Genomic DNA, 15,201 nt, shown 5'->3' with positions numbered 1-15,201 from the left:
TTAAGTTTCTACAAATGCTGCTGCACAACCTAGAAGAGAAGAGGTAGGTCATAAAAATGCCCCTTATGTTGAGCAATTATCCCAGGCATCTCTCTCTCCTTATATTTCTCTTCCACTTTGTCTTTATTTCCCTCTGTCTCCAGTTATTCCAGTCCTTTGGGTACCATTCTTGCTGTTTTAATTACCAAAGTATATTATGCCTGAAGATGGAGATACTCCTGAAAGCACTGACATTTATAATGTCTCTCTTTGGTAAGTTAGTATCTCAAGGATCTTGTCTGTCTCACAACTTTCTTCATTACCTTACATGACACTTCATATTTCCTGTTGTGGGGACCAAATATGTCTGTGTCTTGCCCATTCCATTCCCACCCATTCTCCTAACAGATTACACCAATGGAAGTGATTCTCTGCCCTCATGTATAGAATGCTGGGGGCAATCAGTTCTCTCCTCTTGGGATATTTAATAAAGCATTTGATGATATGAACCAATGACTGGGTCCAGAATTAAAGGGAGAATAATAAAAATGAACATGGTGTCCACTGATTCTGAAAAGGACCTCTATAACAAGTGAGCTAAGGTGGTTAAAAGTAGAGATTTTAAAAAATTAGTGAATATAGTACATCAGTTAACAGGACATTGGCAAAATGAGTTCTGAACAGCTTTGCTCCTTTGGGTTTTCAGTCTTAGGGTGGTTATAATTCCTCTTGGTCCTTAGAGGAGGGGGAATTTTCAATCACTACAGAAGACCTACATTCTATCTGATTTTATGCATTACCTACTTGAAGAGTTTCCCATGTTCTGAATGTTAAAGCCAAAATATCCAGTGGGGATAGCAACCAACTCATGAGACTCTGCCTCTGGAGAATTTCTGATTCTTTAATATTTTCTAAGAAAACAAAAGAACTAACCATTTTTAACTGGTTTCAATATGCTCTTCCCTCATACTCTAAGCATGAACTCAATATTTCAGGATTAACTAACTAAATGTTAGAACCAATTCCTGATAAGCCTTGAACAGAAGATGGAATCCTCTTTAAACAGGTTAATCAGCACAACATGCACAGTTATGAGTAAGCCTGATTTTACCTCACGTTTTTAGCTTTTCTCTTTAGACATATTTCTTCAGTCAGTCTTATCTGTTTTAGAAAATATAAGGGAATATTAGAAATAATAAAATTCAGTTGGCACATTAAAGGGGTCACTTATATTAGTGCTTTCCTACTGTTTTCAGTGTATGTCTGTTCCAAATAAGATACACCAGGATTCTATAAAAATTTCGCAAATATTAATTTTTCTCTAAACAAGGAAGCATGTACATATCTGGTTCAAATTTGGCATAAAACACCCAAGTTTCCTTCATAGTACACCCAGTAATTGTCATCCACTGTCTAAGAAATGGTGGTTTAACAAGGGCTAATAAAACTATGAAACTTGTGCCAGAAAGAATAACAATATTCTACCTCTATCACATATATGCATACTTCACTCACTCCTTAATTATCAGCGTTCTTCTTTTTCCTTTTCTTGCCCTTCTTTCTCTCCTGTTGCTTTCCTTTCATTTCATTTTCATAATTTTTTATAACAAACACATGGCCAACAAAGCAAAATATAAAATACAGATGTTCAAGCTTTTTAATATTAAAATTACCTTAAGTGTCATTATCTAAAGTGATCTTCTTGAGATATTAACATATATACTTACATGTTTTCTAATGTTTACATATCAAGAGCATATCACGTAAGACACCTATTTGTAACCAATTTTTGCCGCTTAATAATTTAGCAGACATGTCAACAAATCCAAATTTGCATCATTTATAAGGGCCACATTCATTTTGGTATCAATCTTACCAATAGCCCCTTTCTGCATATCTTCTCACATCTCTTTTAAATGTACTTCTATCTTTTCACTTTAGATTAGATAATGAATAGATTCAAATATATGTTATAGATAAACACCCTCAAAATTTCTACTTATTTGTAGTAATAATGACAGATATTCTCTCTTAAATTGTTGGTAGCAATTTTAGTCGCCTTTAAATAGCATTTTTGCAGAACTAAGCTTCAAATATTTGAGGGCAAGCTGTCATGACCTTCATGGCTTGTAGTTTTTACATGCTTTTAGTGCATCATGACTAAATATTTTATTTCAGTGAAGAACACCAGTATTTCTGTTTCATGTTTGAATTGCCAGTCATTACTCCTAGCTCTCAAAATCTTTCTCAATTCTAAAGTAGTGAAAAGTCCTCTTTTTGAGTCTTCTGACACTCCATCTTTGGAGTTTGGAGTTCCCCCTTGATTTAAAGTGTATCTTAATTCTCCAAGTGATTGGCTGCAATCATAAATATTGGATTATCAGAGAAGTAAGGCTTTTCAATGTATGCTACCATCCCTCTTCAGTTCCACATTTGTTCCCTCATTGGTTGGTCATTATTCTATGTGTGATTCATGCATAAGATTTCCCAAGTGTAAAGTGAAAGAATAATCAGAGTGCATTCTCCTAAAGTGTGTGAACTAATGTGATTAATAGTTTGAACACTCCAAATATGGCTGATTATTTATGACATGAAAGGTGTTACGGTAAATATATACAAACAAGACTAAAGAAGCCAGTATTATTATTGCACAATAAGCTTGGTAAAGAAGCTCTCAGCTAGGAAAATGTTACTCTGCACCTAATTCCTCCACCTTACCTGTTATATCACCAAGATTTCTTTTCTTGTCTCTCTGGTCTACCTTTTGATTGTCTCATTTCTCCTATTCATTTATCTTCTTTTCAGTTGCCCTCACTATATGTTTTCTAACTTCAACATATTGGTACTTGTAACATATTTCCCACAGAATCATTGATGGGCAAACAAGATATTAATGTTTGAAATGATACCCATATTTCTCAATTCTTTATTATTTTCTACCCCCAGAGTATTTTAACTTTTCTACTGACTGAATCAATGGATGGAGTAAATGACTCTGTGGTATCTGAATTTGTATTAACTGGACTTTCAAATTCATGGGAGATGCATCTTTTACTCTTTTAGTTCTTCTTTGTGTTCTACATGGGAATTACCCTGGGAAACCTCTTCGTTGTGTTCACAGTAATTATTGACTCTATTTACACTCCCCGATGTACTTCCTATTGGCCAACCTCTCTATTCTTGATCTAGGTCTTTCCTCTACCACAGTACCCAAAATGATCTCTGATCTTTTCACGGACTGCAACATCATTTCCTTTCCAAAATGCATGACACAGATATTTTTTATTCATGTCATGGGTGGAGGTGAGATGGTGCTGCTTATAGCCATGGCATATGACAGGTATACTGCAATCTGTAAGCCTCTCCACTACCTGACAATTATGAGCCCCAAAATGTGTGTTTCCTTTGTAGTGGCTTCCTGGATAGTTGGGATAATCCATGCTATATCTCAGTTTGTTTTTGTCATAAACTTGCCTTTTTGTGGCCCTAATAAAGTAGATAGTTTTTATTGTGATTTACCTCAGGTCATGAAACTTGCTTGTATAGACACTTATAAGCTGGAATTCGTAATCATCGCTAACAGTGGGTTTATATCCATGGCTACCTTCTTCTCTTTAATTATATCCTACATTTTCATTTTGGTCACTGTCTGGAAACGTTCTTCAGGAGATTTATCCAAAGTGTTTGTCACACTGTCAGCTCATATCACTGTAGTAATTTTATTTTTCATGCCATGCATGTTTCTCTACGTGTGGCCTTTCTCTACAACAGCACTGGATAAGTATTTGTTTATTGTTGTCTTTGCCATCACCCCTGTCTTAAATCCTGCTATCTATACATTAAGAAACAAAGATATGAGAGTTGCCATGAGAAGACTGGGCAAACGGATTGTAGGTTCTGGTGGGATTTCATAATGAATAGCGCAGATCTAGAGTACAAATGCTTCAGGCTCTCCAAAAACACTGAGAGTCACGTGACTCACCATTACGATGGTAAGAATTACTACTTGGAGACTTCAACAAAGGTACACCTGCAGAAATTGACTGTCAAATCAGAGGTGACTTTATTTTGCCGATCACAGAGAATAAATTGACTTCATCTACTTTTATGGAGAAGAGAGATGAGAAAAGTGAGATGATTTCCAGATGTAAACTTAACATTCAAATATCACTTTCTGGGTGACAATTTTTGGGACTTGTTAATTATAATTACTCTCAATTATAAATAAATACCTCAAAAATGGGTAAATATGTATCACTGTAAGCTTGTGGACTCAATAGATAAAATGTGAGTTTGGGTAAATCACAAATAAAGTATATTTTTTAAATTTCTATTTTAATTTTAGTTTAACTTAGAATAAGAATAAAATCAATTATGTATTACTTATGTTAAACCATGAACTCAAACCTGACTATACCCTGAGCTTTTTCAGTTTTGGGTGCTATTTCAGTTTTGTATTTAAATTTGAGTGACTTCAGGTAGAGAATTCCTATAACAGAAACAATTCTTTAGATAAATATAGACCAGAGATTTTTGCACTTTTTTCTTCTTCACTGTTGTTTTGAAAATAAATGCCTTCTAATATTCAATCATCCCAGTTTATTCTTTAAAAAGGCATAGAAATAATAGCTGTTTCACAAGAGAATAATCATCCTAGGATGTGTGTTTGAACATGGCTTCTTAGTCTGTCAAAAAAAAATCCTCCTGTAGATTTACTATCTGCATTTGATAGCCTTGGATAAGAGTAAAACCAAAAATGGTGAGGCATATTCAATTTAATTAAAGATTTCTACATTTGAAATAAAGGCTTTATTGAAGTTACACGTAACTTTTTCATATATTTGTTTCTACTACTCTGTAAATAAAATCTCCTCAATTAAAAGAAACTAATGTGGAGTTTTTTGTCTTGTATTTCTCCAGAAATCTTTGCAATAACATCTCTGGCCTCCTCTATATAAATAAGTCATTAATACTTCTTTTTAATGCTTTGTTATTCATCTGAACAGTAATTTCTTTTTTACTAAATTATTGCTGACAGCTCCCTCCTTCAAATACTCTGCTGGGCTTCTGAAGCACTACCATCTCCTGGTCTTCCTCCTACCTCTTGGATAATTCTTTCCCAGTATCAGTTGAATTTCCCTCATCTGCTCAACCAACAAATAAATATTCCTCAGAACTGCACCTTTGGCCTGTTCTCACTTTATATTCTGTCCCTAGGTGGCATCCATTCCCATGGCTTTAATTACTCTGTCTAGATTTTAGCTAAGTTCTATCAAAGCTAGGGTACTATTTCTTGAGTTTCTAGTCTACATATCTAATTGCCTACTTACTTGGATGCTTTACAGGCAACTTCCACTCAACAAGTCTAAAACTAAACTAATTGTCTCCTCCTCAAACCTACTTTTCTTTCAAGGTCCCCAGTCACAATAAATGGCACCAATGTTTACCCAGTTGCTCAACACAAAATCGGGAGTAATAACAGACGCCTCCCTCCCTCTGATCTGCAATATTCAGTAAATCAGCAAATCCTATTAATTCCACCTTATAAACACCTCTTAAATATGTGTCCTTATTTTCTTCTACAATATCACCATTCTTGTTGGAGGCTTCTCATGTCATTTTTGGAATAGAATATTAAGTTAGCTATCTGTTCTCCAAACTTCAAGTCTTATTTTCCTTAATTCCCAATATATTCATCTTAGTAAGAGAGATTTTTAAAAAATACAAATCTAAATATGTGATTAATGCTTAAGACCTTTCACATACTTGCCACTGCCCTTGAATTAAAACACTAATTCCGTTTCGAAGTTTATCAGCCCATCTGAGACCTGGTCTCCAGCCCCTTCTCCAGCCTCAGAGAACAACATGCTCTCTCCCTGCAATTCCAGAGCCATGTGATGGGTTTTTTACTTGCCTGAAACTTCAAACTCTCTCACCTCTGAGACTGCATTGGCTAATCACTGTGTCTGAAGCACTTGTCCTTCATGCGTCACTTATTAACATCTACTCATTCTTCAAATCTCAGTTTCAACATCATTTTGCCAGGGAAAAATTCCTCAAATCTGGGTCCAGGAGTTCTCCTTTCATTGTGTATTATTATAGCACTCCCTATTACGACTTTTGTAACATGAATTACACTCATAATTTCTTATATAATGTATTTCTTCTTCATTACATATTAAATTCCATAAAAAAGGGCCTGTGCCCATCATGTTTACTGCTGTAACACCAGTAACAGTATAGAAAAGGTTCAATAAACATTTATCATTAAATGAGTGAAGAAACCCAACAGAGAATAATAAGCTAGCAATGAGAATAATTTGTGGCATAGTGTTTGGGCTTTCTTTTTACATTTAATCAAAAACCATAGGATTAAAGAACTTCCTCCCCTTTTCTTTCTCCTTTTCTCTTCTTAATGTTCTCTGCCTCTATCTCCTCAAGTAAAATTGAAATGTATTGTGAAATCTACTGATCAGTTCTTTTTGCAGGCTTGTCTAGTTCAAATCTTGAGCTAATCTGAGCTGAGGCAGCCTGTAAATCACTGGTCTCAGACCTCTCTGATACTCCTAGGTCTCACAGACTCTGCATTAACAAGTCCTCCTCCTCTGGCATAGGACCCTTCTTCACTGCCAAGTAAACCCCTCATCCGTGCCCCAGGAGACAGTCCTTAAATAGCTCCAGGAGATGCTCTGTGCCTAGCTGGCCCACTTCCTAGGACTTTATTTCTGCTTACATTCTCCTCCATTCATCTTAACGTGCTGTTTTGCTTAGTACCTCTCCCACTTAGAGTAAGGCACATCAGGACAGGAACACATTAGCATGGCAGAATGATGGGGCTCTGTACTGCTCAGCGTTGCAGAAGGGCCTTCTGGGGAGGGACAGGAAAAGGGACACAGGAGAAATTTTCCACCAATCCGGAATGTCACTATTTAAAAAAATTAATTTAAGACCAGCCATCATTCTGCTGCTATTCTATAGAACGTGGTTTTCCCTTGTTTCTGAACAGGAGAAAAAGAAACACATTTCTAGAACAAATATAACTCTAAACAAACAGAGCCTTGACACACTGAGGCCTCCATGATTACCTGGAGATCAGATTTTTTGCATGTACACATCAAAGATAAAGCCAAGCTTCTTCAGAGAGATCCAATAGGCTTGTATTCATGACTTGTTTCTGGTCCTTTGAATGATTATCTCCCTCTCAGGTAAACATGCTTCTATTACAGACAACTCAAAATAACTCCCTACATTTTTTCTCTTTTATGTTTGTATCTGTTTTCCTGTGACCTCCTAAGAAACTGACCCAATAAAGTACAAAATTGACTTGTAACCAATCAACTCAGGAAGGATAAGTTCAAAAACATTCAAGACCTTCATCCCCAACATTTCAAAGTTTAGGAGCACAGATAGACAGTTGCAGGTAAACATCTGCTATAATTAAAAACAGGAAAATGATTAATTTATTCTCCTGTTATCAATTATAAGAATTATCTTTGCATATCAAGAGTTTAGATTTATTTCTTCAAGTTTCATTCTTGGTACTATGAATATCCTGTCCACTCAGGACATATATTTTCACACCTTCTCAGTCATTCTAAGCAATTCATACCCTAAGATCATCCACCCTAAATAGGGGTTTTTTTTTTTAATATAAACCAACATTAATACCTCAAAACCTTCCCTCTTTCCCTCTGTTTCAACACCAGGCAATTCTTTCAATACTTCTCTCTTGGGGAAACCAATGTGACTCGAAGATTCAGTCCCCAAGAGAAACTAATAATGGACTGGGTATTGGCCGTCTCTGCAGCAGCAGTGGGTCACTCTCTTGTGCCGCTAATTAGGTACTTCCCCATTAGGAAGAATCTTATATATAGCTTTGTCTTTGGCGCAGGGGCGGGTTAGGAGTGATTACTACAATGAAGAGTAAGCTCTCTGAATTTCTCTTCTCCTAAAAATGTACATCCTGTGACTGAACAGGCAGGTAGGAAAGACACTTTTAAGTTACAAAACTGCCCCAGCAGTGGCTGCTTCCCTCTCCCTAGCCCTCTCAATCCTCCTTCAATTTCTGCTCCTCTGTAAAAATACTGTGTCAGAAATTTTCTCCTTTCTGAAATAATTTTGTCCTTTTATTTTATACCAACTCTCTCCCATTATCAAATTTTAATCACAGAATTGCATTGTCTGATAAAATTAATTTCATGCACACACATATACTCTTTGATATTTTAAATTTATCTCCTTAAGAAGATATTTTTAGGATTCACATGTTTCTGATTTTGTGTTTTCCAACTCCTTTTAAACTTCATTTTCCCTTGTGTAAAACAGAGAGCTGGCCTCACCTATGCCCACCCTATTTGAGGACCAAATTCTATTTTAAAACAGAAGGAAATCTCAGTCATCAACCTCCAGGATTCTAGTGTGTTTCCCTCTACTTTGCTGTTACTTTCCCTGCATTTGAAGGCTCCAGCCAATGCCTAGGTTGAGAGGCTATGCTCAGATTTAAAAAAAAAAAAAACCCTGTCCTTGTGCTAGGGGCTATAAATTCTGAAACAGATCTGTTCAAGGACTGGCCAGGTTGTTTGAAGAAATAGGAAAGGCGATCATGAGGAGTAATATCCAATGAAAAAGGAAATAGTCTTTTAGAAAAGGAAGGCCGATTTTATTTTAAATGAAAAGAGAACTCAGGGGTGAATAGGGCTCTTCTAATTAGGTTAGAGTGATCCTATCAAATATAAATAATTATAGCTTTTTAATGAGTTTTTCTATTAAGCAGGTATAGAGGATGACTGAGGAAGACTACTGGACTGGAAGTTAGTCTGACTTCCAGTGCTGGCTCTATGAATGCACTGCTGTGAATACACTCGCTATCCATTTAATCTCACTGGGCTGTTTATCTGGAGAATGAAGTAACTGGACAAGACAATCTCAAAGTTCTTCCCCACTCTACACAAACCTGTAATTCCAATAATCTTTTCTGTTTAATATATATCTACATTTTCTGTTTAAAGATGTATCTCTCCAGGCCCTAAATAATCGATAAATTTTAAATTTCCAACAGCAGAGACAGTAAATTCTATGGGGACTTGGCTTCTGAAGAACTCCTGGGAACATCACACAGTCACCAGTGTTTCCTAAGAAGGCGGAGAAACCAAGTGTGTGTCCTTTTTCTCCAAACAAGCTCTCTAGGTCATCAAGACTTCTCCAGCAATGATACATACTAATTCCGATATTTATACCAGGAAGAGTGGGACCTTCTTCACTTACCTAAATACCCATGTTATTCTATATATGACTGGGTTATCACCAGGAAGTACAAGCTTGTAGAGAAGCTATTATTAAATTCAATTTCTCTCTATATATGTGAGGACTATTATTTTGTTTCTTATATGAACAATTTAGTACCTATTTCCAGACAATTGATTCTTAAAATATTCCTGGAGCTTTCTCTATGTGTCAGTCTGCTTCAGTCAAGTGATACAGTGTTGGACAAAGTAGTGTCCCTACATAATGAACTTTAAATTTAACACTTACAAAAAGCTATGAATATTAGAACTAGGGAAAGTGAAATACTGACTGGAGGCTGATCAGTTACATCCTAATATCTCAGAAGTGGCTCACCTGTCAGCTGAACCACCATGCCCAACTACCCACTCCATTCTACCAAACCCCATTGCCACAGCCATTGCTCATATGTTTAAGGTCTTAACTTTTCTTTGTATCAGTGACCATTTTCCCTACAGTTTTACTATTACTTTCCATCCTTCCAGTCAAAATATACTAAAACAGTAAATGAGAACCCAAATAAAGTTCTTGGGTTAATAATATATTAATACATTATTAACACTCTTAATAATGTGTTGATATGTGTTGATTAAAACCATGACAGGCAACCTAAGCAAAGATGTGCAATGTTCCACCAATGCCTCTTTTAACCATCGTTTTATCCTCCTTATTTGTCCTTTAGGATTCTTCTTATTCCCTTCCCTGCCCTACTTTTATTCTCCTACTCTCTTTCTAATCCATCTTCACTCTTTCTCTTTCTTTGGGTCTTCTTTCCTGCCCTTAAACATGCTACTGACTCTGATTCCACCACCTTAACTCTGCTCGTGTTCCAATATTTGTATTGTGATTATCCCATTTTAGAATGACTAAAAGTTATAAATAAATTAAATCATATTTTATAAAGGGAAGATTTTAGTCTTTAGGCTGACAGGCTTATATAATGTGGGAGTTTCCTGTTTAAAAATCTTAATTATCACTTGCACTCCAAGACAAACGCCACTTCAGCAGTACTAACCTAATAGTAATGGAAATTTCCAAATCTGACAAATTAATTTAGAGATTTTATTTGTTTTTATAAGATGAAACACCCAATTGCATGATGACAGTCCTGAAGAATTGGGTTTGTATATTTCATTTTAGTTTTACAGAATAAAAATTGGATCTTAAGCAGTCAACATGATGCTCCAGATTCAACTTTATTTCTCCAAAAACACTGAATTGGATGGTGAAATCAGGAAGTCATCAAACACCTTCTGCTAAGCAGAGTAGAGGGTATCACCATGAAATCTTCCAGGGATGACCTTCTCAACTCTATAATGCACCACAATTTCAACTCCCCTCCCAAAATCCTTTGTATTATGCCCTGTGCCCTAACTGACTTAAATATGGATGAGAAGGCCAATGGTAGTAGTATGAATAAATTGAAATGATTAAACATAGTTTTCAGAGAAAATGCTGGGAAGAGTATTTAGGAGAACACCTAGGTGAAAGAAGGTAGAAGATGATGTAAAAATTTATCAAGAAGCAACAAAACAATAGTAATTGTGGAAATAGGAAAGGAATCAAACCCACTTGGTTCCATCTCCTATATTCTTCCCAAATATTATCTCTTCTATCCCACTGTACTTAATTGACTCTATTTTTGACCATTTACTTTATCTCTTTTAATATTTCCCATTGCAATAATACTAATCTTGCTCACTCAGAATGGGATGAAACCACAAGAACATCTATTTTCCTTATAGTTATTTCATGATTACCTGAATTCATTTCAAATAGCCAACCCTGGCAAAGTGAAACAGAGGAGATGCTTTGTCAACTACTTGAATGGAATAACTCAAGAGGTTTCAACTTCACGATAGTTTGATACAAACTCCAAGAAGTTTAATCAGGACCCTTTGCTTATTTAGCTATATCCCACCCCCCTTAATAATAGCATTTATGAATCAGTTTCCGACAGTTTTAAAAAAGGGCTGATTGGATGAAACAAATATTAGAGTCCTTTACTTCCTCACTTAGTTTGTCTTCTGATAATTATAAGTCAATCTTTGTTTTCAGATAGTCTCAATAAATCTTTCCTTTAACTCTTCATGCTCTTTACATTTTTATCAAAAAAATCAATCAGTATAACATGCATACTGAAAAATACTTCAAAATCTAAAGGATTTTTAAAGCTCTAAAGAAAACCTAAATCAACTACTGTTTTTAAAATTTCGTCCTAAGCTATTCATTTACTTTTATTACACTTAACACTATAAAGAAAAATCTTCCTAATGCTATTATAAACTTTCATTAACATTCATTTTAATAACTATATTACTTTCCATCATGTACATACATTAAAAAAGACTTAAACTTAATGATTGGCATTTAAATTGTTCAAAGTTTTACCAACTGTAAAGTGTGATAAACAGTTTGTGCGAAAAAATTTTTCTGTACAAATAGAATTCCAAAAGGAGTATTATTGCAACAAATGATATGGATTCAAGATTCTTGATTCATGATTTCAAAATATTTTCTTTAATGTTTGAATCAGTCTATATTTCCTCTGGCACCATATAAAGGTCACTATTTGACAGAGCCTTTGTCAGTTTTGGTAATAATTGTAAAACTTTCTTTCTAATATAATAGGAAAACAATAGTATTATACTTTATCTTATGTGATTTCTAAAGATATATATATATACACACACACACAAATGTATACCTATATAGTTTACATTTCTGAATTCTCTCTTCTTATCATTAGTCCATTTGTTAGGTCTCAGAGGTTTTATTAAATGGTTTAAACTCTTTTTTATATTTTGAAGATATCAATCTTTCACCTCTCTACATTTCAAATTCAAGTATATGATTCATGTGGTGGTTTAAGGTAGTTTTTTAAATTGAAGTATAGTTGATTTACACTGTTGTGTTAGTTTCTGGTGTACAGCAGAGTGATTCAGTTATACATATATATATTCTTTTTCACAGTCTTTTTCATTACAAGTTATTATTAGATGCTGAATATAGCTCCATGCGCTATACGGTAGGACCTTGTTATTTGTCTATTTTATATATAGTAGTTTATACCTGCTAATCACAAACTCTGAATATTTCCCTCTTTTGTCTTTGGGAACTGTAGGTTGTTTTCAGTGTCTGTGAGTCTTTTTCTCTTTTGTAAATAAGTTCATTTGTGTCATTTTTTTATATTCCACGTATAAGTGATATCATACGACATTTGTCTTTCTCTGGCTTACTTTACTTAGTATGATAAATTCTAGGTCTATCCACGTTGCTGCAAATGGCATTATTTCATTCTTTTTTATGGCTAAGCAGTATTCCATTCCATATATACTCTTTATCCAAGCATCTGTCGATGGACATTTAGGTTTCTAACACATCTTGGCTATTGTAAATAATACTGCTATGAACACTGGGGTGTATGTATCCTTCTGAATTACAGTTTTCTCCAAATATATGCCCAGGAATGGGATTGCTGAATAATATAGTAAATCTATTTCCAGTTGTTTAAGGAATAGCCACACTGATCTCCATAGTGGCTACACTCAATTACATTCCCACCAACAGTACAAGAGGGTTCTCCACACCCTCTCCAGCATTTGTTTGTGGACTTTTTAATGATGGACATTCTTACCAGTGTGAGGTGATACCTCATTGTCATTTTGGTTTGCATTTCTCTGATAATTGGTGATACTGAGCATCTTTTCATGTGCTTATTGGCCATCTGTATGTCTTCACTGGAGAAATGTCTATTTAGGTCATCTGCCAATTTCTTTGTTGGGTTGTTCAGTTTTTTGTTATTGAGTTGTATGAGCTGTTTGTACATTGTGGAAATTAAGCCTTTGTCAGTCATGTCATTTGCAAGTATTTTCTCCCAGCTCACAGGCTGTCTTTTTGTTTTGTTTATGGTCCTCTGCTGTACAAAAGCTTTTAAATTTAATGGGGCAGGTTGTGTTTAAGCACAGGTAGGAAACATATAGTGACTGTTATTATGCATTTCTATACTCATTTCTAACTAATTTTATTATTCTTGATTATATTTTTTAAAGATTATCCATTTTTTATTTTTTAAACATTTTTATATGCTCTTATACACTCTTCTAACTTTCTGGGATTCAACATTTATTTATTTATGTTTTTAATTTTTATTATTCTCTTTCACCCAAATTCCTCAAGTTCATGTTGTGCATTCTTTCCTAATACCATATGTTGCCCAATTACTTCATGTATTTGAATAAATGGGAGCATTTAAAGCAATAGATTGCTGCTAAGCGCAGCTTTGCTGGATTAAATTTTTTATACCTGGGTTCCTATTACTTTGTAAATTGTCCACTGTCAATTAAATAAAAGGACCAATTTTTAATTATCAACATTTAACACCATGTGCTCAGTACCTCTAAGTTGATTCCTTCTTTCGTTTCAGGTCACTTCTGAGTCTTCACTTCTTTATGATTCAATGGACCAAGTAAATGGTTCTGTGGTAACTGAATTTGTGTTACTGGGACTTGCACAATCCTGGGGAATGCAGCTTGTACTTCTTCTCTTCTTCTCTATATTCTATGTGGTAATTATCCTGGGAAACCTCTTCATTGTATTTACAGTGATTTTTGACTCTCACTTACACTCCCCCATGTATACTCTGCTGGCCAATCTATCATTAGTTGACCTGGGCCTTTCATCTACCACAGTTCCTAGGATTATCTCTGATCTTTTCAGTGATTGTAAAATCATTTCCTTGCACAACTGCATGATACAAATGTTCTTCATCCATGTCACAGGAGGAGTTGAGATGGTGCTGCTCATAGCCATGGCATATGACAGGTACACAGCAATCTGCAAGCCTCTCCATTATCTAACTATTATTAACCCCAAAAAGTGCATGCTTTTGGTAGTGGCTGCTTGGACCATTGGACCGATTCATGCTGTGTCTCAGTTTGTTTTTGTCATAAATTTACCTTTCTGTGGGCCCAATAATGTGGGGAGCTTTTACTGTGATTTTCCAAGGGTTATTAAACTTGCATGCATAGATACTTACAGACTAGAATTTGTGGTCACTGCCAACAGTGGCTTCATATCTATGGGCACCTTCTTTCTCTTAATTGCATCATATATCTTTATTCTGGTCACCGTCCGACAACATTCTTCAAAGGATTTATCCAAAGCATTCTTCACTCTATCAGCTCACATCACTGTAGTGTTTTTGTTTTTCCTTCCATGCATGTTTCTCTATGTGTGGCCTTTCCCTACTAAGTCACTAGATACATTTTTTGCCATTGTGGACTTTGTTGTCACTCCTGTCTTAAATCCTGCCATCTATACTTTAAGGAACAGAGAGATGAAGGCGGCAATGAGAAGGCTAAGTAGACAGGGTGTAAGTTCTAGAGAGATGATATAACAGACTGCATTGATGAGAGCACAGATGAATGTCATGGACCATGAAGACCCTTGTGATCACCATGAACATTATAGAATGTGTACATTTTCCTTATCGCCTTCAAAAACTGGAAGTCTACAGAAAAGAAAGTATTGAAACAAAGAATTTCATTTACATAGAGTTGTAGCAATTTTGTTAATCATAAAAAATAAAGTGCTAATATATTTCTGACTAAGCTACAAACCCAAACTGTACCACCAATGGCTACATTCAATTTTAATGTAGCTATTTTATATCTACATGTAAATATATACATGTACATATATATAATGTATCAGTATCTTCATATTTATAATAAGCATTATTGGATATCAATTAATATTTCTTATGGAAATTATGTGGATCCAATGGATAAAACATGGGTTTATGTAAACTAGCAGACATTAAAATTAAGGAGGAAGCAATTCTCATGCTAATTGTACTTTTACTTAGATAAAGAGGAAGATAAACACTGTGACACTGTGTTAAAACTCTTAAGAACTGTTGTCAGGCTTTGATTATTA

General features: G+C 35.0%; 1 protein-coding gene and 1 pseudogene across 1 annotated transcript; both read left to right on the top strand.

Moving 5' to 3' along the window:
* Nucleotides 1-2,855: 2,855 nt before the first annotated feature.
* LOC105090013 (olfactory receptor 4F15-like) lies at nucleotides 2,856-3,893 on the top strand (annotated as a pseudogene).
* A 9,818-nt stretch (nucleotides 3,894-13,711) lies between these two features.
* Nucleotides 13,712-14,659, top strand: LOC105090014 (olfactory receptor 4F21-like). The gene has a single exon (XM_010981207.3). It carries the CDS (start codon nucleotides 13,721-13,723, stop codon nucleotides 14,657-14,659), a length of 939 nt encoding a protein of 312 aa, XP_010979509.2. The 5' UTR covers nucleotides 13,712-13,720.
* The last annotated feature ends 542 nt before the right edge of the window (nucleotides 14,660-15,201 follow it).

The sequence above is a fragment of the Camelus dromedarius genome, chromosome 5, assembly GCF_036321535.1.
Source record: "Camelus dromedarius isolate mCamDro1 chromosome 5, mCamDro1.pat, whole genome shotgun sequence".
Taxonomy (NCBI): domain Eukaryota; kingdom Metazoa; phylum Chordata; class Mammalia; order Artiodactyla; family Camelidae; genus Camelus; species Camelus dromedarius.
The sequence above is the reverse complement of the archived record's forward strand: the minus strand, read 5'-3'. Positions and strand labels throughout refer to the sequence as shown.

What these genes read in the sequence shown, in the direction of transcription:
- LOC105090014 (XM_010981207.3), top strand. Translation starts at nt 13,721, where the DNA reads ATGGACCAAGTAAATGGTTCTGTGGTAACTGAATTTGTGTTACTGGGA.